The sequence below is a fragment of the Trichechus manatus genome, unplaced genomic scaffold (genome assembly GCF_000243295.1).
Source record: "Trichechus manatus latirostris isolate Lorelei unplaced genomic scaffold, TriManLat1.0 scaffold00182, whole genome shotgun sequence".
In the NCBI taxonomy this organism is placed as follows: Eukaryota; Metazoa; Chordata; class Mammalia; order Sirenia; family Trichechidae; genus Trichechus; species Trichechus manatus.
Genome location: NW_004444118.1, coordinates 1226456 through 1251748, shown reverse-complemented (window position 1 = coordinate 1251748; position 25293 = coordinate 1226456). Strand labels below are relative to the sequence as shown.

At 45.8% G+C, this 25293-nt stretch overlaps 1 protein-coding gene across 1 annotated transcript in view; it reads left to right on the top strand.

Annotated features, from left to right (window-relative positions):
* The window catches only part of VWF (von Willebrand factor), a 197875-nt gene that overhangs the window by 74438 nt on the left and 98144 nt on the right, over positions 1 to 25293 (top strand). The window contains exons 16-21 of the mRNA XM_023741484.1: positions 6709 to 6803; positions 8765 to 8925; positions 17263 to 17366; positions 18557 to 18695; positions 21460 to 21594; positions 23427 to 23573. Coding sequence (XP_023597252.1) covers positions 6709 to 6803; positions 8765 to 8925; positions 17263 to 17366; positions 18557 to 18695; positions 21460 to 21594; positions 23427 to 23573 — 781 coding nt within the window. The remainder of the gene's footprint in view (positions 1 to 6708; positions 6804 to 8764; positions 8926 to 17262; positions 17367 to 18556; positions 18696 to 21459; positions 21595 to 23426; positions 23574 to 25293) is intronic.

Genomic DNA, 25293 nt, shown 5'->3' with positions numbered 1-25293 from the left:
ATGTCCTTATTATGGAGAATTTTAAAAGTACATAAAAGTAGAGAGAGTAGTATAAGGCACCCTAATGTTCCCATCACCAGCTTCAATGATTACCGGCACTTTGCCATTCTTATTTTGTCTACTCCTTCCTCCTGTTTTTGGCTGGGATAGTTTGGAGAAAACCTCAGATATTATATCTTTCACCTGTAAACACTTCAGTATGCATTTGTAACTGATAAACACTTTATAATATAGCCATAAAACTATTATTACCCTAAAAATTAACAATAATTTTTAAATAGCATCTAATATTCAATACATGTTCCTTTTCTCCTGATTGTCTCAGAATGCCTTTTTATAGTTGGTTTGATCAAATCAAGATCCAAACAAGGTCTGCACATTGCGTTTGGTATGAAGCTTTTTCTAAGCACACCAGTGAGATTAATTCTTAGCCTTCCAACCACACGTACCCGAAGCAGGTGGTTTACGTTCCTATTCAAATGATTATCTCTGATGGACTTGAATTTCAGTAAACCGTGTTGGTATGTCCAGTATCTCCTCTCTAGACTGTGAGCTCCCCAGGAGTGGAGATTATAGCATAGGTCCTGATCCCCAGCACCTAACACAGGTCTGGTACAAAGTAGGAACTCAATAAATGTTTATGAGATGAAATAACTATAACATCTGTGATACTTACCATATCATAAAAATCCCTGCTCATTCAGAAAGGGGGAGCATTGCTTCCATTTGGGAGGACTTAGGGAAAGAATTCCCATGGAAGGGTAGCTTCTAAGCTCGGGGAGGATTCCAACAGCAGAGGTGGGTGGGATGATGGAAGGAGGAACAGAGGCCCAGAGACTAAAACGCACAAGGAGTGCTCAGCACTCAGCAACATAAGTCCTCTGGTGGGAACATATGTTGTATGAAGGAAAGATAAGACTGGAGGGAAGCTGGGACCAGGTTCAGGGGGTCTTTGAAAGGTAAGGTGGGGACTGATGCTTGAACAGTAGGTGGTGGGAGTCCATGGAAAGTTTTGGGCAGGAAGCAAACAGGATCAAAGTGTAGCTTTAGAGAGTGGACTCGGGACTCTGAACGCAGTGTGGAGGCAGGGAGACCAGTCAGGAAGATGTTGAACCAGACTGGTCAAAAGGTAGGAGGGCCCTGGACCAAGTAATAGTAATGGCAATGGAGAGTGGGGCAAAGAAGCTAGAGACACTGGGGAAGTAAACAGACTCCTGGGATGTTTGGGAGGAAGAGGTATTATTGAAGATCGCTTTTCATCTTTATCTTGATCTTGAACTTGAATGCCTAGGAAGGCAGTGATGTCAAGAGCAGCAAGAAGGCTCTCTGGAGGCAGAACAGGTTTTGAAGAGGGACGATACAGAATTTGGTTTTGGCCTTAATGACTTTGAGTTACCAAGAGGGCATCTTGGTGAATGAATGGAACCAATAGCTTGAATTACAGGTTTGAAACTTGAGTGAGAGATTGGGGTGTAAAGTTTGTATGGAGATAACAGTTATAGCCAGGGGAGTAGCTAGGTTTGCTAAGGGGAGTGAAATGAAGAGCAGAAAAGAAGACTGAGTCCAGAACTTTTGGGAATGTTCAGAGGGTAAAAGGAGGAGAAGGAGGATCTTGTGAGAGAGGCCAAAAGAAAAGGCCAGTGAAAAGGGCAGAACTAGGACAGTGTCATAATGGAAGTTAAGGCAAGAAAGGTACAGTCACATCTTTTGTTGGTTTAATCTTTTGATCTTCACCCAGTGGTTGTTTTATTACAGTTGTCTGGCTATGTTTTTCGAAGCGTTTCTCTCTGGAATCCTAAAACAACACTGTTAGGCAGTCAGGGCCTGCATTTTTAGCAAGGAATTTGAGGCTTAGAGAGATTATCACTTTCCCAAAGTCATCCAGCAAGTGACTGGAACCCAGAGACTCTTGAACCAGTGTTCTTTTCATTGAGAACAGGCTGTTGAATTTAGGGATCAGAAGGTCATGATGGCCCCCAAGTTTCAGCATTGTGGTGAGGAAAGAAGGCAGACTGTAGGAAGCTAGGATGACTGGGAGGGCAGCAAGTGTCACTGGTTATTTTACCGTATCAGTGGCACAGGGAAGATGGGAGATGGGGGACAGCAGCTTCTGGGTGGGCGGGACTGGGGTGATGGCTGTGGCCTCAGGCTCTTTTCATTCACATGATTATGTCCTCTTCCCCTGTCTCCGCTTCCTGTACCAGGGCTGAAAATGATTGACCATCCCGTCTCTCCCCATCATTTAGAAGATAAGATTTCCTGGACAACGTATACCAGAGGGAACTCAGGGCTTGTCTTTATTTTTAATTCTTTAAATAAGTCACCAAAGAATGAGCCCCACTGGGGCAAATGCTGATGATGCCCATGAAAAGGCAGTAACTTGTTGCCGTCAAGTTGATTCCGACTCATATGTGTCAGAGTAGAACTGTATTTTACTCTGGGTTTTCAATGGCTGTGATCTTATGGAAGTAGATCACCAGGCCTTTCTTCTGTGGTGCTCCTGGGTGGATTTGAACTGCCAAACTTTTGGTTAGTAACCAAGAGTAACCACCTTTTGTGACACCTAAGGTGGTAAGGTGGTAGCACGTGGCCTGGAGGCTTTTCAGACCACTCATTCGGTCATCCAAACAGCCATCACACAGCAGAGGACTTTGTCTACTACTGGCCAGGTCCTGGGCCAGGAGTTGATTTTTAAAGTATCTGCAAGGCTTCTTATAAAATTAAGCTTTTGGGTCATGTCTGTCCAAATGACAGATAGAACATGACATTTGGGGGAGGATTTTTTTTTTTAAACCAGGTCTTAGTTAAAAACCAAAATGCACAGGTTCTGCACTTGCCCAAAGAGGGATGAGCTGATTCTTTTGTTCGTTCAACAAATATTTACTGAGCAGCAGACATAAAAAATGTTCAAAATTATTATAATCAGAGAAGTGCAACTTATAACAACAAGAAGATATTATATCTAATAGGCTGGAAAACTTAGAAATCTGGATAATGCTACTGGTGCTACCGTTGGGCACAGACTGGTCCAGCCACCCTGGGGAACAACTAGCACTGCATGTGCAGATATACGTAACATATATGTATGATGAAAGGAGCCTTGGTGGTGCAATGGTTAAGCACTCAGCTGCTAACCGAAAGGTTGGTAGTTCAAACCCGCCCAGTGGCTCTGCGGGAGAAAGACCTGGTGATCTGCTTCCATAAAGATTACAGCCAAGAAAACCCTATGGGGCAGTTAGTTCTGCTCTGTCATGTGGGTCACTGTGAATAGAAATTGACATGTCAGCACCTGATAACAACAGCAGCAGCAACACATTCAGAATGTACATGTATCCACGCCTGATGGCCCTATAGTTCTGCTCCTCGTATATATACTAAGGAATTTCTCACACCTTAGGGTTCCTGTATGAGAATGTTCATCACAGCCTTGCTTGTGGTGGCAAGGATAGAGGACTGCCTGTGCCCATCACTGGGAGAGCAAATAGGTAACATGTGGTGGGTGCCCACTGTAGAGTATTGTGCAACCATTAGCAACAGACAAGTACATGTATTCACATGGATGAAACTTAAAATCTCAATGAAAAAAGCAAGACACAGGGAGATATTTAAGATAATACCATTTATATAAGTTAAACGTTGTTGTTAGAAGGAGTCCTGGTGGCTCAATGGTTAAGAGCTCGGCTGCTAATTGAAAGGTCGGTGATTTAAACCCGCCGGTCGCTCTGAGGGAGAAAGGTGTGGCAGTCTGCTTCCATAAAGATTTCAGCCTTGGAAACCCTATGGGTAAGTTTTTCTGTGTCCTTTGGGGTCACTAGAGCTGGAATCGGCTCAACAGCAACAGGGTTGGTGGTTTTTGATTATTGTTAGCTGTTGTTGAGATGGCCTCTGACTCATGGCCACCCCAAGCACAATGGAATGAAACTCTGCCTGGTCCTGTGCCATCCCCATGATCAGTTGCAGATCAGACTGTTGTGATCCATAGGGTTTTCATTGGTTGATTTTAGAAAGTAGGTCACCAGGCCTTTCTTCCTAGTCTGTCTTAGTCTGGAAGCTCCGCTGAATCTGTTCAGCATCATAGCAACACACAAGCCTCCACTGACGACGGGTGGTGGTTGCATATGAAGTGTATTGGCTGAAAATCAAACCTGGGTCTCCTGAATGAAAGGTGAGAATTCTACCACTGAACCACCAATGCCTCATAAATTAAACATACTTGCACATAAAACAACTACACATTTTATAAAAATATATTCAAACAATCAGATATACATTAAACAGAATAAAATCACATTAGGTATCTATTATTGCATAATGAATAATACACAATCTTAACAGCTTAAAGCAACAAACATGTATTATCTCGTATAGTTTCTGAAGGTCAGGAATCCAGGAGCAGTTTAGTTGGGTGGTTTTGACTCGGTCTCAGAAGGTTGCAGTCAAACTGTTGGCCAGGGCTGTAGTCCCTGAAGACTTGACTGGGGTTGGAGGATCCACTCCAAGCTTACTCACGTGGCTGTTGGCAGGAGGTTTCAGTTCCTTGCCATGTGGGCTTTTCCATAGGGTGGCTCATAATATGACTTCTCCCAGAGTGAGTGATCCAAGAGAGGGCACCAGGATGGAAGCCACAGTCTTTTATAACTAACATTAGAAGTGATATAGCATCTCTTCTGCCCTATTCTATTGGTCACACAGACAGACCCTGATGCAGTGTGGAAGGAGACTATACACGGGTGTGAATACCAGGAGATAGGGATCACTGAGGGCCATCTTGGAGGCTGGCTACCACAAAAATAGTTGCCCATGTTAGGGGAGGGGATTGGGATTGGAGGATGGGGATAAAACAAACAAACAAACAAACAAACAAAGAAACCAAACAAACCATAAAAACCCAGTGTATTGAGTACTTTATGCTAAGTCCAAAGCTGGAGATATAATGGTGAGCAAGACGAGTCATTATTTCTGACCTCATGGATCGCGTAGTCCAGTGGGAGAGACAGATGTTAACAATAATAACTACATGTAAGGTTACAAGTGTGATAAGTTGTAGGAAGAGAATTACATTGTCCATGAAAGCTTGAGAAATGGGGTTGGGGAACAAAGAAGGTTATGCGTGTGTACGGTGGGAGGAAGTCACATTAGATCAGAGGAAACAGTACGTGCAGAAGGCCTTGTGTTTGATGGGAGCATGGCACCTTCAAGATTAGAAGAAGGCCAGTGGGTTAGAGGGGGAAAAGGTAGGCAGGGGCTAGATCACTTAGGGACCTCGTGGGCCATGTTTGGGGCTTGATCTTTTTCCTAAGGCCTTTAGGAGGGAAGCTACTGAAGGGTCTCAAGCAGGGATGTAACATAAACAAATTTAGATTTTGAAAAGATACTTGGGCTACCAAGGTGAGTGTGTTTTGGAGAGAGGCAAGAATGTGTGCAGGGACATCTGTTAGGAGACTCTTGCGTTGTCCAGGTGAGAGGTGATGGCGACTCATGGCAGTGAAGATAGTGTTGCACCCCACCAGACCAGTGGCAGGAGTGGTTCCAAGGGGAACAAGTTGGATTCTGAAAAAAGAGGTGGAAAAAGCCAAGATCAGATCTAGCTTTATTAGGGAACTTACAAACAGAAGCTGATGCCAAGATTCTCGGTATGGACAGCGAAGTGCCAAGAGTCACTTGGGTAGAGGTCCGTGCAGGGCGATGCAGGGTGTTGTTTCTGTACTTAGTGTTTATGTGCAAGAATACGTGCAGGGGAGCTGGGGAAGAAAAAAACATGTTCAATCTATGTTGTATGGGGTTGTTTTTGTACTATTAATGTATTTCAGTTGAAGTTACCATTAAGTCAGGTGTTTGGGGTTTTTTTTTTTTTTTTTTTTTTTTGGTCCAGGTCACTACTCAATAAGGTACTTTGGTTCTCTTCCAGAGTCCTATATGGGCAGGACCCATCTTGCATTGTTCATGGCCCTCACAGATAGAGAGATGTGGATAGGAATTCCAGAGATATTTAGAGAAGGAAAGTCCACAGGTCTTGGTGATGTATCATATATAGGGGGTGAGGGAGAGGAAGTGCCAGAAATGATTCCTGGGTTTCTGGTTTGTGAAACTGGATGGATGGTGATACTATTCAGTGAATCCGAGCCCTGGAAGAAGACTGACATTGTGTGGGAGATCATGAGTTCAGTTTTGGACATGCCAAGTTTGAGATGTCTTTGAGACACCAAAGGTGGCTATCATGTAAGCCTTTGACTATATGGGTTGGGGGTTCAAAGGAGAGGTCGGAGCTGCTAATGTAAATTTGTGAGTCATTTCTATAATTGAAGCTGGGGGGTGTAGATGACAGTGTGGTGTGAGAAGAAGAGAGGGAAACAGGATGGACCTAGGGGATGCTGACATTTAAAGGCCAGGTAGAGGGGGGTGAACTACAGTTGAAGCTGAGAAGGAGCAACAAGGGAAGTAGAAGGAAAACCAGGAGAGCTAGAAGAATGAAGTGGTCAACAGTGATGAATAATATTGAAGGGGATCAAGAGTGAAAAGAACTGAAAAAAATTCCATTAGTTTTAGTGACATGAAGGTCATTGGTGACCTTGGCAAGATGTGTTTCAGTGGAGTTATGGGGCCTGGAGTCCGATTAGAGAGGATGGAGAGTGAGGGGGAGGTGAGAAAATGGAGGCAGCGGATGTAGACACCTCTTGCAAAGTTGGGCTGAGATTTTCCTCTTTGCAGCTATTGTGAAGACGGCTTCATGCACTGTACCATGAGTGGAATGCCGGGAAGCCTCTTGCCAGACGTTGTCCTCAGCAGTCCCCTGTCTCACCGCAGTGAGTATTGTACCCCCGGCAGGTCTCCTTGCCTCCCTCTGCTCAGACTTCAAACTCGTAGAGTAGGGGGAGAGCAGGGCTGCACTGTCTGTGTGCATGAGCATTCAGGTGTGAGTCTGGCTTTGTCTAGGTTTGTCTCAGTTTCTGTTTGTGTGTGAGTGACGTTCAGGCCTAGGCATGTCTTTGCACTTGTAAATTCAAACTATTGAACAAGAAGTATTTTATTTTGGGGAAGGGGAAAGATTGAATTATCTACAAGACTGACTCAGTGAGACCTCTCTTTTGCCCATGGTGACCTAACCCATTGAACAACTCTGAGTTGCCTTGATTATGATAGAAATCACCCTCCTTCGATGGCCTGGATCTTTTTTCCTATGGACATGCTGATGAGGATAGCTCTTTAGAAAGCTTTTCAAATGGATTTGGAAGAGGAGGGTTTGTGCCAGTTGTTTTTAGCTTGAGGGTCCTAATGGTTGCTATACTGGTTAAGGACAAGGCACAGAAGGGAGAACGGAGAGGCTGACCCGGTGCTGGTAGGACTGTATTCATGTTTATGGATCATGGGGGCCTTATTTGCTTCCAGAAGGATGTTCCTTGCTTAGAGAGGACTCTTCCGCAAAGAGGGAGAGTGGTTCTGTTAGGCAGATAGTTGGGCTATTTTCAGCTACCAGCTTGACCTCATCTCTCTCTGCTTCTCACTTTCCATAACACACCTTCTCTCCAAGTGACCAGCTCTCTGTGCCATGCTGCTTGTTTCCCAAGTTGGCCTGGGTGAGAGGTTTGCTTTCCTGGATGACTGTTGGGGAGCATCTCTCAGCCTATGCTTGGGGCAAGATCCCAAGCATGGGGTGGCTGACAAGTTGAAATCAGGACTTGTGACCGCATGATCACCAAATTCTTCTGCCTCTTGCTTTCTCTCTTGTTGCAACCTCTTCCTTGCACTCCCTGTATAGACCTGTCTTTAATGCTTTCTGCCTGTCTTACTGAAAGTCTTCCAGTCTAGTCCTTGGAAGATATTATCTTTTTCAAAATGAGGAAGCTTCTAGAATTCTGTGAAGATTTGGAAAAACCACTTAGCATTTTGGAGTTCCAGCTCCCTAACTTTTGTAAGTTTAGAAATTCTGGCTTCCTTGCCCACAGGAGGTAGTAAGTGATCTAAATGATGCTAAGCACTCCAGGGTTTTGAAAGAAGGGTGCTGTCTCAGTCTTCTCCATCATCATTTATTCAGTCCACTGTTGATACGTACTAACTGTCAGGAAATGTGATCAATCAATGAGCAAAGTAGACAAAAATCCCTGTTTTCATGGAGCATATATTCTGGTGGGGAGGAGAGAGATGGATAATCAACAAATGAATAAGTAAAACATATAGTATGTCAGATGGTGATATGTGTCCAGAGAAAAACAAAGAGAGAGGGTAAATAGAGTGTCAGATAGTGGATGGGATGTTGCAATTTTAAATAGAGTGGCTGTGGATGGCCTCCCAGAGAGGATGAAATTTGAGCAAAGACTCCTTAAAGTCTTTGTGGCCGAATAACGTTCTCTTTCTCATGTTGTGTGAGATTAGTTGTATCCATTTTAGGAATGGTTTCATTGGGTCCTGCTGAGGATCCTTTTTAGCACAGGTCTGAAAATTTCTGCAGTGTATCCTGCTACGGAAGGATCAAAGGGGATGAGAAGTGGGGCCATCAGACAAATGGGCTGGGATCGGGAAGGCCACCATCAGTATAGACCAAAGGTCAGAGGCTCAGAAGAGTAGAAGAGGCTGCCATCCCCATCCCACTCGAGGGACACGGCTCCGGGCTAGACCTGACCAAAGCTTGGGCAGCACCTAATACCAGGGGGTGGGCAGCTTAGAGTCTCTGCACCAAGTGACTGCACCAAGGGGACCAAAGGACAGTGTCGAAGGTAGATCCATTCACTCCTTCACTCATCATCTCTTTGGTTTTCCTACCTCCAAGGCAAAAGGAGCCTATCCTGCCGGCCCCCCATGGTCAAGTTGGTGTGTCCCGCTGACAACCCACGGGCTGAAGGGCTTGAGTGTGCCAAAACCTGCCAGAACTATGACCTGGAGTGCATGAGCACAGGCTGCGTCTCCGGCTGCCTCTGCCCCCACGGCATGGTAAGATGGTAGCCACCCCACAGCCGCAAAGGTTGGCAGCCTTCCCTTCCATTTTCCTGCAGGCTGGTATGAGTGAGGTGGGCTGTGGAGCCAGAGGGAGGAAGAAACAAGCTAAAAAAAGCAATCGGGGCGGCAGTGGTGAAGAGGGAAGGGATCGGAGAGAGTCCTCTGTGGCCCGGTCAGCTGCCAAAGTCAGGAAGGGAGCTGGCAGGAAAATGTCCGAAGTTGATCCTGATGAGATCTGACAAGTATGTAAGCACTTAGCTCACAGGGGTGCCAGAAGAAGCCATGAAAGTATTTCCAGAAAATAATTACAAGTAAGAACAGGCGTTTCCACTAGAATTTTCCCAAGGGCTGCCATATGCTTATAACTTTCTATTTCAAGAGAAGACAATGATGTCCCAGCCACACTACTAACAAGCCACAGGCCCAACAGGTCCCTTCTCGACACTAAGCCTTGTTGTTCTCATCTGTAAAGTGAGTTGTGAGGTCCTGGGCAGCTGTGAGCATTCCATGGTTCTGGGGCTGGGGGGCTGCTCTCTCACAGACTGTGGCCAGCAGTTCCATTCCTCGGCGCTATGTACAGCCCACGGCCATGCTGGTTTGCATCCACCTGACTTCTTCATGCATCCTCCACAGCTGCTGCTGGGATGAGGGTCCGAGCATGCACAGTCTCCTTACCTTTCTCCAAAGTCTAATCTTAGGCTGGTTTTATATTAAACGTTATTCTTGTCACCCAGAAGGATGCAACTTCTGGATTTTTCCCTTTCAAATGCTTCCTGTCTTCTTGCTTCCCCTGACTCCAATTCCCCATCTCAAAGTGAGTGGTGAGGGGTTGGGGTGGGGGTGGTAGAGGCCAGGATGGGAGAGGCCAGGATGGCTCTCACATGGCTGTGGAAGGGCATTAATGATGCCCAGGCCTCGACTTCAGGGGCAGTGGCCCGGGTCTTGGGAACTGCGCATGTTCTGTAGAGAGAACTTCCGCTCATCACCAGTGTCCCTTAGGAGGGCTGGGATTGGGGTTTGTGCAGGGTGGATGGTCTACCTACTTTCCCTCCAACCCTTTCTCTTCTAAAACAGAGAAACTAGCTTGTATTAATTCTCCCCTGAGTGTTCCCCTCTGCTGTGGCCTTTGAGGATTCTGGAAATGTTTTTGGTAATAGGGGAACTAGAGATCGGCCAGCTAGCACCCCTAAACCTGAAGGCCTTGCTTGGTACCTTAGCAGAAGGTGGATATTCAAGGAGGGTCTCTAAGGAGGGGAACTCAGACCTGGGCAGGGACAAGAAATCGGTGAGGGGAGGGAGAAGCTTCCTTATTGTTCTTTTTATCCCCAGGCCTCTTATTTTGAGTGTCTCACAGATTTTGGGGGACATGGCTCACTGTCCCTTCACCATATCTAGAGGAGAAAGTCTCCTGACAGCAGAGAAGACTTAGGCAAGGAAAGAGACATTCACTCAGGAGATTATGTCAGCATCAGGGACCCTTTTAAGTGAATTTTTCTTTTAATGAAGGAAAAAACAAAGACATAAATATTACTAACTGCAATAATTGCATTATTGTCCCACATCCCAAGAGGAGAGCTAGCCCTCAAGTCCAGATGTAGCCCTGCCGTGAGTTGCTCATTTGGCATTCCTGAAGGCCTCCGGCTGCATTCTTAAGACAGTATTTGGATACCTGTGACAGAACAAGGTGATGTTCACCTCAACAGCAGGGAATTAGAATAAACTCAAAAGCTGGTATTATATGAGATTGCGTTATCTTCACAACTGCTTCATTGTGATGCCAACTAATGTGCAAATTGTTGAGGCCAGATTTGGCAGCACAGAAAAGGCCGTATGATTTATTAAGTGCATGCAGTATTCTGGTTGCAGTGCAGGACACGTGTTCTCGGCTACAATGCAAAGAAAATGGGGCTGGAAGCACCGTCTTTGGGCCCATCTGATGGTGCAGACATTATACCCAGTGGTTTTTCTTGGTTCCGTTTGTCCCATGGGTAAGACAGTAAGGCTGTGGCCTGTCACCGAGGGCGTGGGGGGAAGGTGTCAGGAATTCTTCATACTGAGGATTATAAAGGGGAGGGAAATAGCTCTTTCCTGGGGACAGCTCTGCTGAGAGCAAAAAGAGCCCCCAAGTAGGAGTCAGAGTTGGAGGGCTCAGCTGTCAGTCTAGGTTTCCCGACTTTCTGGCTATGCAACCTTGCACAATCATTCATTCTTTCTCCAAACCTCGGTCACCTCATCTGTAACATGGATGCATCATTCCTGTTCTGCCTTCAGTCCACGTTGGCTGTCGGCACAAAGGAGATTAATGTGAAAGCACTTTTAAAATCAGGAAGTGCTATAGAATCAAAAGAAATCGCTGTGCTTTAATCATTAGAACCAAAGCTGAGACTCAGGCTTCACCAGTCAGCGCCTCCTCCTGTCCACATGATAGGCTGGTGAAGGACAGATTTTCTTGTTTCCAATCTATTGTGGGCCAGTGCTTTTGTAAATACAGTAGAATGAATTGTCAGAAAAATGAAACAGAAAGCAATGATATGCAAAATATTAGTCCCCCCTGATTTTTGTTATTAGATACAACAGATATGGTATTACTCTGTCAGATTGCCATCACAATTCTCAAACAATCTCAGATTTTATATTCTGTCATCATGGACTAGCCTGGATTCATGGCCCACGCTTTGAGCAGCACTTCTCTAGGTTTAAGATTGCCTCTACTTCCTTCAAGGCAACTCTCAAATGTTCATTTTAAGCTCAGCAGCACCTGTTTGTGATTTGCCCCAGGCCTGGCACCTGCTCAGAGCAGAGGTTTCTGGTCCATTCCACAAGTCGCAGACCCTGTCTGCTTCTGCCACAGCTGCAAGGGCCTCCCTGCATGGGATGGGGAGAACAGGGCTGCTTTTTAAAAGTGGTCAGTAGCATGATAAACGGCTGGTTGAGACGCTGTGTGGACGAGGCATGGAATTGGTGCCACATACTTCTAGGTTTGAATCCTGGCTCCTGAGGTTTACCTAAAAACCGAAAACCATTGTGTTTTCATTTTCTCACCTGTAAAACTGGATCAGAAGGGTTGTTGTGAAGACTGAAGATGACAGAGGCGGCACATGGAAGGTGCTTAGTAAGTGGAGATTTAGTAGCTGTAGGTCTTTGGTGGCACAGTTTGTGCTTGACTACTCACCTAAAGGTTGGTGGTTCAAACCCACCAAGCAGAGGAGCCACGGAAAGAAGACGTGGTGAAATGCTTCCATTAAAATTATAGCTAAGAAAACCATCTAGATTAGTTATACTCTGTAACACATGGGGTTGCTATGAGTCAGAATCAACTTGATCTCAACAAGTTTTTGTTTTTTTGTTTTTAGTAACCACTTTTCTCCTTGGAAACCCTATGGGGCAGTTCTACTGTGTACTATAGGGTTGCTACGAGTCAGAATCGACTCAATGGCAATGGGTTAAAAATTTTTTCTTTTTAATTCTAATAAGTTCACGGGGGAAAACCAGGAGACATTTACGAACAGAGAAGCTATAGGAAGTTCGTCAGCATACACTGGGAGCAACTTTGCAAACGCCAGTGTTCACATTCAGAGACCCACTGGATCATTAAAATGAGGGGGTTGGACTAGAAGATGTCTCAAGTCTTTTTAATATTAGTTCTAAGTCTTGAGTGAACTTCTTGCCTGAAGTGCCACTCCTTTAAGTTAGAATATTACCGGCTTCCACTAGGTGGCAGCAAAGCACAACGCACTGCACCATCCGTGCCTCCAGATTCCATTCATAGTCAGGGGCCGATTATCCAATAAGCAAGGTAAGCACGTAGTGAACAGTTTCACATGGGTTTCACTTGAATGTGGTGTGGAGGCCCAGGGTTGTCTTTCTTTCCAGGAGCATCATAGAGTGCAGAGCTAGAACTTAGAAGGAACCTTTGGGGTCCACTCTTTGAACCCATTACATCACATGTGAGGAGACTGAGGAAAGACAGGAAACAGAACCAGCTCAAGAATGCATAATTATTTAGTGGGAACTCTGGTCTTCTTATCCTAGACCAAGACTACTTCATCTCTACTGTCTGCCTCCGTCTGGGAGACCAGGCCACTAGATACTCAAATACTTAGGCCTTTGGGGAAAGTGTAGTATGGCTGTCTGGGAGACACTCATTTCCCCTCTGGAACCTAGTGGTACGCAGTTCTGCTGGTTTCAGGATTCCTCGTGGTGGCTGGGAAGGAAGTGTGTTCATGTCTGTGGTCCTTTTGGTGCCCAGTTTTTTCAATGGCCCAATAAGAAGACTGGAGAGACTTGACATTGTTTTTTGACCTAGAGCATGGGCTCAGGGGTCCATCCAGAGTGGGCTTCACATGTGGGCATTGTAAATCCTATGAATGTAGTTTTAAGAGACCCAAGAAAGCACTCCTGCTTCAAAATATCTCCTGCACTTCCCACAATTTGTCCCCTAATCAGACTTACTGAAATACAATAACCATAAATTCATTTTGGTTAATAAGCAAGAGCTTAAAAAAATCTGTTACCGTTGAGTCGACTCTGGGTTTTCAGTGGCCTGTTTTTCAGAAGTAGAGCATCAGGCCTTTCTTCTGAGGCACCTTTGGTGGAGTCAAACCTCCAACATTTTGGCTGGCAGCCAAGAGCATTAACCATTTGCACTGACCCAGGGACTCCCAAAGCTTACAACCTCATAAATCCTTGTAGGGAGAGTCATTCACACCATAGAGTGTGAGTTATTTAATCAGATTCCTTTTTTTCTAGCACCTATGTAGCTGAAATCAGCTGTGAGCTGGAAGTATTGATGGGGTAGGGGGACAAACAAGGGCAGTTAGAAGGCAAAAAGATTTTGGAGAATGGGTCAGTTTAGAGTCTGTGTATGGGATTGGGGGAAGAGTGAGGACTACCTCCTCCAAGAGGTAACAGTTTTTTTCCCCACTTTGTAATTTTTCTTGGGGTGATCGTGACCCAGCACCATGGTCTCAGCTTGAGCCCTTCTTACTCAAGATGTCATGAGTTAATGAACAGTAGTGACAAATATTTCTGCCGTGTTTTCTGAAGTCTTCATCACTATTAGGTGTATCTGAAGTCCATCACAAACATTATCTTTTTATCCTTCTGGTGTTCCAAATAGAAAAACAGTAGGCAGAGATGATTCTCTTCATTTTAGACATGAGGCTTAAGTGACTTGCTACAAAATTCAGTTGGGTATTGCTACACTGTCTTAGGCTCTGTACCTGACTAGCTTTATCCAGCTCTTAGTCATTCCTTGTACTGTGGCTTTATCTTTCTATCTCCATGAATTTCTTAATGCTTTGGGATTCTCTGGGTGTTTATGGCTGGGCTGGTGTTATTTGATCTTCCCTCCCAGGTCAGGAAGCCTCATGCTGAAGTGTGGGCTGGAAACCCTTTCCTCTCCTTTTAAGGTTATGTTTGGCCTCTTTTCCAGCTCTAACTTAATGGATCTAACCCACGCCACTGGTGCCTTTATAGCAGTCCTCATTTAATATCAAAGTCCTATTTTAATATTGTAATCCATCAATTAATAATCTCCTTTTACTAAAATTAGTCAGGGCAAATTATTCAAATTAGTCAAACTTAGTGGTTTTTCAGTGAGAGCTCAGCAGGAGGGAGAGGAGGGCATGGCAGTGGCCGTGGTGGCAGCGTTACCTCATGGCCAAGTGGGGGTCTGAGTTTTATGCCTATGTGAGGAGGCCTGGGTTTCCTTGGACTCACATCTGGGCAAGGGGAAGAGCTGCCCGGGCCATGGATGTAGGGGACTTTTTGTCAGTGCGTTGAATATCCTGTGGAGAGGTCTGAGAGCCCTCAACCCATCCTGGTTGAATGCGACGGGGGAGCACATCTTCTCTGAGGTGAGGTAGGTGGGCTCCGTTTCCTGGAATCCACCCTAGGTATCATTTTGTCTCGGGTAATGCTTATTGTTGGAATGATCTCCATTAACCATAGGAGTGAATAAGTGGTGGAGAGCACACGGCAAGGCCCCCCAGCTGGATGTGTCATTCATTCTTATGGTAGCCACCAGGTAGCAGGCCTCAGACTTAAGTCCGAGCTGACAAAGCTTGGGGGGATGTGGGGAATGAACACTAATTCTGACAGAGCCTTTGAAGACTTGGGAGAGAGATATTTTTCAGCCCTTCCCGGTTCCTGTCAAGCTGCTATCTCCCCCTACTGGGCGCCTAAGCTCATTGTTTTCCAAGAATAGTGTTGGTAGGAGGCAAGGGCCACAGACAATGTGGTCGCCTGCATTTTCCTTGCTCCCAGCACTTCAATACTGCATTATCACTTAGACTTTAAGGGACTTGGGGATGCCGTCTGAGGTTGGGTGAAGGTGGTATTTAAGTTGTGGAGGTTCTTCTTCTTACTCCCAGCTCCCCCAACACACACACACACACACACACACACACACATACATATACACACACACATGCACACACATGCATACACATTGGATTTTAGCCTATCGTCCTTGACACATGAGCCTTTGCTCAGCCCAAGACCTCTCTGTTCCTAGGGCTTTGTCTAATTCCAAGCCCTGGAAACTCAGGCTTGTCTGGGGAGTGACTGGATCACATTGGTCCTGAGCCATCCAAACCAGGAGCCCTTGCCCCACAGGTTAACTCTACAGCCAAAGTGGCAGGGTCCTCTCATCTGGGGGTGACCCAGGTCTCTTTTAGATCACCCAAGGTTAGGCCAAGACAGAGCTTGCCTTCTGAAGCTGGGACAGAGCAGATCTACATCTTGGGGTCAGAGTAGGGACAGCTGTTCCTGAGTCCATTGAAGCCAGTAGTTCTTTGTTCTTATCCCTTCCACCCCTGCCCCAACCCCAACAGACTGAGGAGCATAACATGCTCACGTAAGAAATCTTTTAATGGGTGGAGGAACAGGGAAGCAGAGCAGGCCCCCATGGAGGGTGTATTAGAGTATCAGGGGATTGGGTGAGGAGGGGGCATGTGTGACTTGAAAAAGCCGCAGACACTGGTTTTGGTATCAGTAAACCAGTTGCTTTTGAGTTGATCCTGACTCGTGGTGACCTCATGTGTGTCAGAGTAGACTGTGCTCCATAGGGTTTTCCCTGGCTGATTTTTTTGGAAGTAGATCACCAGACCTTTCTTCCAAGGTGCCTCTGGGTAGACTCGAACTGCTAACCTTTTGGTTAGCAGCTGAGCACGTTAACCATTTGTACCACCCAGCATCTTTGCCTAATGCCAATATTCAGCTTTCACCCCAGGGTATTAAGTGCATATTAATTTTATTAAGTATCTTGTTCATTTTATTCGATTATAAACATAATACATCCTCACTGAGGAACATGTGGAAAATTTTAAAAGTGAAAAAAAAAAAAGAAAAAATGCCTCCCTTCCCTATCCCAGCACGTCAGTTGGAGGCAACGTCTGTATTTTCTTCTAATTAAAAAAAAAAAAATATATATATATATATAGATGTATATATATATATAGACTTATATGTATATAGACATATATATATATATAGACATATATATATATATATATATAGTGTTTCACAATTGGGACCATACGTATATACAGTTTTCTCCTCTGGCAGATTAGCAGCACAAATATTTCCTACATCATTTATAATTCCTCCAAAGAGCCATTCTAATAACTCCATAGGATACCATCGCATTGAGATTCCTTAATGAATTTAATCATTTTTCTATTGTTGGACACCTGGTTGTTTCCATTTTTTTGTAATGATAAATAATTCTACATTAATCTTTGTCCATAACTCTAATTATTTCCCTTGGAGAAATTCTCTAAGTGGAGTTACTCAGTCTAAGGATATGCACAAGGATCCCTGGTGACACAATGGTTAAGCGCTTAGCTGCTAACCAAAAGGTTGGTGGTTCGAATCCACTCAGTGGCTCCATGGGAAAAAAGATTTGGCGATCTGTTCCTGTAAAGATTGCAGCCTGGAAAACCCTACGCAGCAGTTCTGCTCCATCGCTATGAGTTGGAATGGACTAGATAGCACCCAACAACAAGGATATGCACATTTCAAGGGCTTCTGACACATGTTGCTGAAGTATTTTCACAAAGGTGTGCCAGGTTCCAATGCTTCCAGCAAGGGCTGAGAGGGCAGAGGGCGGTCAGAATTTCAGCATAGATGGGAGCCCATGCTCACCAAGCCACAGCCTGGGCATGGCCTCCCTGTCTGGGACTGGCCTGTGGCCAAGGCTGCCCCCTTGGCTCAGTCTCGGTCCTGGGGCTGGCCCCACTGGTGAGCTCAAGCCACAGCCGATGCATCCCCAGAGGGGCTTTAGATCAGTCACTATGGCTCCCATGGTTTTGGGTTCTTTTGCCTTAGGTCCGACATGAAAACAGATGTGTGGCCCTAGAAAGATGTCCCTGCTTCCATCAGGGCAAAGAATACGCTCCAGGAGAGATGGTGAAGATTGACTGCAACACTTGGTGAGGCCCTGGGAGAGGCTTTCCTGGGGACAGAGCCATAAGGGAGGTGCAGATCAAGAAGCCATGGGGAAAGTCATGGCCACAGGGCCTTTGGAACTTGCTTCCAGCACCCTGTGGAACCCTGGTTACTCTTTTTCTTTTCTCTGTGCTTCTGTTCCTCCATCTATCTGTAAAAGGGGAAGAATCTTTATCATCACCTCTACTCACCCTGCATGGACACTATCCTAGAGATTATTATTTTCACACAGGAAGATGGGACCCGGGGAAGATAAGAGGCTTGTCCCATATCAGTCATTGCATATGTCACCAATCTGGCAAAGGTCCCTTATACTGCATCGTAAGCCAGTTCCGAGTGTTTGTAATGGTAGTTTGAGAAGGGAACTTGGTGAGGGTAGCTGGTTTTCCTTCTCTTTCTTTCACCTCCCTCACACCGCTCAGCCTCAGCCTTTGACTTCTGGGCTATTCTCAGCTTTCAGGAGAGGCCTGTGCAGACAGAGGCAGGAAGGGCTGGGACCCCGAAGGGGCTTAGCTGTCTCTGGGGCCTGAGGTCTGAACTTACCACCTCTGACGCACAGGGTGGGCGTCCTGATGTCATCTCTGGTTACACGGTGGTGGTGGGATGGGGCGTGTGGCAGTCAACAGATCACCATAGATTTAAACATATAGCTATGTACACATAAAACCTCTCTTGGCTGAAGTTCACGGCCAGTCACTATTTTCCAGACTCAACTTTCCTGCTGTTCTGTCTTGGTTTTTCCTTATTAGCCTCAGAAGGATTTTAATCTCCATGTTTCTCTTTCTTGGAGACCCCGTGGCTACTCTCAGGCAGCTTTCAGGGAGAGGATGAGCTTTAGAAAATCTATAGTAGGTGATCCAAAGAGAATCCAGGCTTCTTCCCTGGCTACCTGGAACACCTTCAACAGCGCCTTCCCTTCTGTGTGCCTCAGTTCCCCCCTTGGTGGCTTCCCACTCTCCTGTTGGGTCCCATGCTCTGAAAATGCATAAGCACATGCCAGCAAAGCCCTCTATGAGCTCCATGGTCCGCAGGCTGCAGGTCCCCTCCCTCTTCAAGGGCTTCCTGGGTAGTACCCTGGAGGAATTTACGTTCTCCTCTCTCTCATCCCTAATGTCCAGATGAACTCCTCACACATGGGTGCCCAATTGGTCATCCTTGCCATTACTTTTCCTAGTGTCTGTCAGGACCGGAAGTGGAACTGCACGGACAACGTGTGTGATGCCACATGCTCCATGGTGGGGATGGCACACTATCTCACCTTCGACGGGCTCAAGTACATGTTCCCCGGGGAGTGCCAGTACGTCCTGCTGCAGGTGAGATGAGGGAGAGGAGGGGAGGGTGCTGTCTGTTTCTAGAGGGGATGGGAGGTACTGACTGCAGTTCAGGGGTGGGGTTCCACGTTGGGTTCTGTCTGTAGAAACTCTGGGGGTTGGTTTCTACTGGAGTAAATTTCCAACCCCTAAAAGAAGTGTCTGAAGAGGTAAGGGATCTGAGACTCAAAGTGCTGGTCCATTTCCCTCCAGCTCCCTGGAGACTTGTAAGAACAGAGCATAAGCTCATTTGTTGATCAGCATTGGTGTTTAGAAGGCTGCCATCAGCCCATATCAGCACCAATGTGGAATTAGGAAAAGGCATCCATTCCTTTGGGTAGACCCAGCCTCAATCAGGACGCACAGTTTGGCAGGTGGAGCCCAGGCTGGATTCCAGTCCCCACCCACCCTCCCTGCTAGCACCTTTGTGCAGTGAACAGTCTACGTGACCATCTGCAGCAGCTCTGAACAGGGGGATGGTTGAGATGACCCCTGGGATTTGCTTCCAACACTATAATCCTATTGCATTCTCTGCCATTTTCGTTTCTAAACCAGCACAATTCAGAATGGGGAGGCAGTGGGGGCTTAGGCACAGAAAGTCGTATCACCCAACAAGAGGAGAAAGAGCCCAGGGAATCCTCTGCCTCCCCCTGCCCAGTGCGTGGATTCCTGTACATTTCTGTTGCTGGTTGACACCAAAAGGGTAAACAAGGAGGTGAAGTTTTAAATAAATGTGGTCTCTCTGTCTCCATTCCCAGGAGGGGGTTTGGTGTGGTCTGAAGGAAGGACCACAAGCCATAGGAGTCTTAGCCCCAGAGACTGAGCTGCAGACACTGTGAGTCAGAGGCCCTGGTAACTGGGTGCTGCACGTGCAGAGCATGCTGGGAATGGGGCAAAAGCAGCAGCAGCAGCTCCACCCAGGAGCGCCTTCGCCTCACATACCCCAGGGCTTGGCTCAGAGAGGCTTACGGTGTGCTGGTGAGGCAGAAATCGTCCTACAGACACTGTGACCTTGGGGTATTTTCCATTCCAGAGCTTTCCCCAGATTATATATGCAAACCTTTCTTTTGATGTTTTCTTGCCTCTCATCCTTGGTAGCAAAAGGTGACACCAGTTTTGGGGCTCAACTGCTAAGCCAGTTTCAAATCAGAGCATCATAAAAAAGACAACTAATTCAGTGCAACTGGAAGCAGCTGGATCAGCACCCACTGCTTCCAACTCGTCCCCTGCCAGGCAAAGCTTTACCAGCAGTTTTAGAGTCCCTTTTCAGTGTGTGGCCCCTTATGTGTTGCTGGGATTCTCTGGGTGGCTTAAACCGTTAAGCACTCGGCTACTAACCGAAAGGTTAGCAGTTCGACCCCACCCATAGATGCCTTGGAGGACAGGCCTGGCAATCTGCTTTTGAAAGGTCACAGCCATGTGGAATAAAATAAACTGTATATATATATAGGAGCCCTGCTGGTGTAGTGGTTAAGAGCTCCGCTGCTAACTGAAAGGCTGACAGTTTGAACCTACCAGCGACTCCGTGGGAGAAAGATGTGGTAGTCTTCTTCCGTAAAGTTAAAGCCTTGGAAACCCTATGGGGCAATTCTACTCTGTCCCATAAGGTTGCTATGAGTTGGAATCGATTCAGTGGCAGTGGGTTTTATATATATATATATAACTAAATAAAACTCTGTGGAGCAGTTCTACTCTGCATGCATGGGGTCGCCATGAGTTGGAATCGATTCAATGGCAACTGGTGCTTGTTGCTTGCTTTTCTTCTCTGCAAGCGGTTTTCTTGGCCCCTTCTGCTACTTGTCCTGGGTCTGCCTTCCCTCTCTCCTTTTCTCCTTTGGGAGATATCAGGACTCAACTCTTCCTCCTTCAGAAAAATCTCAGCTGGTAACATGAACACATTGGCAGTTTGTGAAGCACTTGTACACTTGTTCCTTCTTTTAACCTTCACAACAGTCCCATGAAGTTGGCTGATCCTCATCTTATCACAGGGCAGATGGAGTGTGTGTGTGTATGTGTGTGTGGGGGTATCAGAGAGTGAATGACTTATTCAAGGTTCCACAATAAGTGGTAGAACTAAGGCCCACACCTAGTTTTTCTAAGTTGAGTGTTGTATTTTGTCCCTTCACACCACAGTAATTAATAATCATAGCCACTGTGGGAAGGTATTTTCTAGAACATAATCCCCTTTTGTTCAACTTCTATACAATTGACCAAAAAGGACCAGTGATCCCTCATCCTCTCCTCCCAACTAGAAATGCTAGCTCAGGAGGCGTGAAGCTCCCTCAGATGGCCTTTGGTTACATTTCTGGGCTAGCAGTCCAGAGGGATCCAGCCAGAATTTAGAACAATAGATGCTGCGTGGTCAAACTGTCCTAGTTACCTGGGCAGAACCGAGATCCAGTGGGCTGTAAGTAAGGGTTTTAGCCTGATATACCATAAAAGCATGCCACATGTCACTTTTTTCTCTTCTTCTCCCCTCCTTCTCCACCTTGTGCTCCTTACCACTCTTTCCCTCCCACCACCGACTGAAGACATCAGCAGGATGTAGTAGCTGAGAATGACACACCTGAGGGAGCTAACCTGTGCCTGTCTCTCCTCTCTGTCTCTTTCTCATACACACACACACACACACACACACACACACACACGGATATGGTGACACCCTGTAATACATATTCAAAGGACTGAGATGACGAGATGCCAGTCTTCTGATCTGGGTAGAGGTAGCAGGCATAACGTTTCTCTCTTGGAACCTCTCTTTCCCCAGGATTACTGTGGCGGCAACCCTGGGACCTTTCGCATCCTGGTGGGGAATGAGGGGTGCAGCTACCCCTCAGTGAAGTGCAAAAAGCGGGTCACTATCCTGCTTGATGGAGGAGAGATTGAACTGTTTGATGGGGAGGTAAGTGCCAGCCTCATCCTTTCCTCCCTCATTTCCTGCTTTGTTCTCTGTTAGCTTATTAAGGGCTTGTATCAAGCATTCACTTAGAACTGGTATGAATGAAATAATGGGCAGCCATTAAGAGAATGAAGAAAAAACGTATCATCTGATCTCGACATATTATTCTGTGAAAACAAGTTGCTGACCAATATAGATAGCATGATCCCATCTTAGTAACGTAAAGTATAGATATATGTGTGGAGAAAGATATGTAACTATATCTGCTTAAGTATAAGAAGAATCAGCACCTACCTCTGGAGAGTGGAGTGGGAAATGGGTGGCAAGGGGCTTTTCTTTATTATATATATATGTGTAGTATTTTATAGTATATTATTATATATAAAATCCCCCATAAGGCCAGCAATCATATATATATGTATGTATATATATATATATATATTTTGTGGGGGGCGTAGGTGGGATAGGGTGGGGTGAGGAGTGCTGGGCTTGGGGGGGGTTTACTTTCTTTTACGTTTTTAGATAATCTTTTTCAGAGCTCTCTGTGTAAGGTCCTCAAAATAGAAGTAAACAGATCCAGTCCCTGTGTGCTAAGTGCTTAGGAAGTAGTTCTCAGAAGAGTACACAGGAATCACCCAGGAGATCTCATTTTAAATCTCCACCCTGAGATTCTAACTCAGTAGGTCTGGGGTGGGGCCCAGGAATCTGCATTTAAAGTGGCAGAGATTCTAAAGCAGGTGGTCCGTAGACCTCACTTTTGGGAAAATCTAGTGGGTTCAGCCTCTCTGACTCTATATAATCCTGGGAAGATCCAGGCTCTGGGACCAAACCTGTCTTGGGCAGTTACCTGCACTTTATTCCATGGCCTCAGACTGCAACCTCACCTTTTTGCAAATACACGCCACTGAGCTCAGGGAATGGAGGGTGACTTCTTTACCATTATGGAAGAAAACTCTTTAGCTAGCATCACCATTGACTGTGGGTCAGCAGTGTCAACTCCATTTCAAACGACACTTAATTTAGGACAGGTGGCAGTGGTGATATTGAACACGTGTGCAAACATACAAGCCATAAATTTGCACATATGATTAGCTCTGCATGTTGTATTCCACCAGAAGAGGACCTTTGCAAGGGCGTGACAGGTTTTCAGTATCAGCCTCAATTTTATGGATTCGATAGCCAAGCACGCTGAGATGGGCTTTGAGGAAGGCACTGGCAATGATTTGGCCAAGTCAAGGGCTCAGGCCAGGGTCCTTCTGGAAAACCAAAATATGTGATTCCTGGCATAGAGCTGTGCTCCTCAGTCTCTCTGTTCTCCTTCGGCCCTGATCCCTGATCACAATGACTCTGGGGAGTGGGAGGTGGGAAGACACAGGTAAGGTTGGAGTGTGGTGCCCGTTTTTATTAAGGGATAGATTTTTTAATCAGTTGGCTAGAGGCGCTTAAAATTATTGCCACATCTAAAACCCATTTAGGAGACCACATGTATTTAAAGACCAAGTGCCAGTAAAACTGCTGTTTGTGAAGTGATGGAAAATCTTCTGCTGATTGGTCTGGTTGTATTTTTAATCTTAGGATTATGATTTGGCTGCTGCTCCTATAATTGTCCCTTAGTCATACATTTCTTGGAGGGTGGCAGGTGAGATGGATGGAGGCAAGTCCAGGCACAGTCCTGGCCCTGACAGGGTGAGTGAGCCCTGACTTAGTGGGGCAGATGACAGGTGTGATGCTGGAGGGCAGTAGAGACAGATAGGGTGGGTGTGGGGTAGAGGGATGGTCTGAAAAATCATGTCCCTCCTGCCTCCTCCCTGCTTTCACACCTTGTCTTCGTTCAGGTGAATGTGAAGAGGTCCATGAAGGATGAGACTCACTTTGAGGTGGTGGAGTCTGGCCGATATGTCATTCTGCTGCTGGGCAAAGCACTCTCTGTGGTCTGGGACCATCACCTGTTTGTCTCAGTGATCCTGAAGCAGACATACCGGGTCAGTGGCCTTTCTCACCTTACTCTTCAGCTTGTCCATGACTTGGACTTTCTTCAGCTTCCTGAGTGGCTGCCCACTGCTCCTCCCCCCTGTTTCTAGAGGAGGTGGTCATCTAGTCCAGCCTCCTTGACTCAAGGTTTAGAGTTAGCTGTGGCTGGGTTGCTCTGAGTCTGCCTGCATGTGGGAAGGATTGAGGGTTGCCCCATACACAAACAGTTCATTGACTGGTTTTGCCAGGCATGCAGTTGATATCTGAAGAAGGAAGTAAAAGATTAGGCAGTAGCTTTTCCTTAGGTTTCTTAATTCAAGAGGCAAACTGATCATGCAAAACATTATTATAAACACTGCAAAGTATTCTGGCTTGTTGACTTACCATTGAGCCAAAGGTCAGCCAATTTTGAGAGCTATTTGTAAAATTGCTGATAACCTACTTTTGAGAAAGCTTACAGTATTTGTCCAATATCTAACTGTTTGTTGGGACTTTAACTTTTTCTTTAACTGGCATGCATGTGATAAGCAGCTCTGTCTACTGTGGTGGCTGATTTAGTCTTTGCAGGAATGATGTTCAGAGCATCTCTGATAGCGCCATCCATTTTCAGCTTGTGCACACAAGTGAGGGGTGCATTCTCCTTACTTCTTCACAGGGCAGCCCATTCCTTTCCTGGAAAGCATTAACAATTCACTCATTCATTCATTCAGCAAATAATTATTGAGTTCCTAGTACGTATCAGGAAATCCCTGGGTGGTGCAAATGGTTAACACACTTAACCGCTAACTGAAAGGTTGAAATTTGAGCCTACCCATCAGTACCTCGGAAGAAAGGTGTGGTGATCTGCTTCCAAAAACTCAGCCATTGAAAACTCCATAGAGCACAGTTCTGCTCTGACACACATGGGGTTGCCATGAGCCGGAGTCAACTTGATGGCAGCCATTTTTTTTTTTTTTTTTTATGTGTCAGACACTGTTCCAGGCACTGTAGATACAGCAGGGGAAAAAAACAGACCTTTTTTTTTAACCTTTATATTATTTTCTATTGCTGCTGTAACAAATTACCACAAACTTAGGGGCTTAAAACAACATAAATTTATTATCTTATAGTTCTGGAGGACAGAAGCCTAAAATTGGTCAGCAGGACTACATTCCTTCTGGAGGGTCTAGAGGAGGATCTGTTTCCTTGCTGTTTCTAGCTTTTATAGGTTGCCTCCATTCCTTGGCTTACGGCCCCCATACTACATCTTCAAATCTCTCTCTCTCTGCTTCCGTTTGTCACATTAATTTTTCTCACTCTGACCCTCCTGACTCTCTCTCTTATGAGGACCCTGTGATTACATTGGGCTCACCTGTATAATCCAGGAGAATCTCCCAATCTCAAGATCCTTAACTCAGTCATATCTGCAAAGTCCCTTTTGCCATGTGTCTTAGTTATCTAGTGCTGCTATAACAGAAATATCACAAGTGGGTGACTTTAATAAACAGAAGTTTATTTTCTCACAGTTTAGGAGGCTAGAAGTCCAAATTCAGGGTGCCAACTCTAGGGGACGACTTTCTCTCTCTGTCGGCTCTGTGGAAGGTCCTTGTCTCTTTGAGCTTCTGCTCCGGGATGATCTTCATGTGGCTTGGATCTCTCTTCTCCCATCTCTGCTTGCTTCTTAGTCTGATCTTTTTATATCTCAAAAGAGATGGACTCAAGACACACCCTACACTAATACTGTCTCATTGA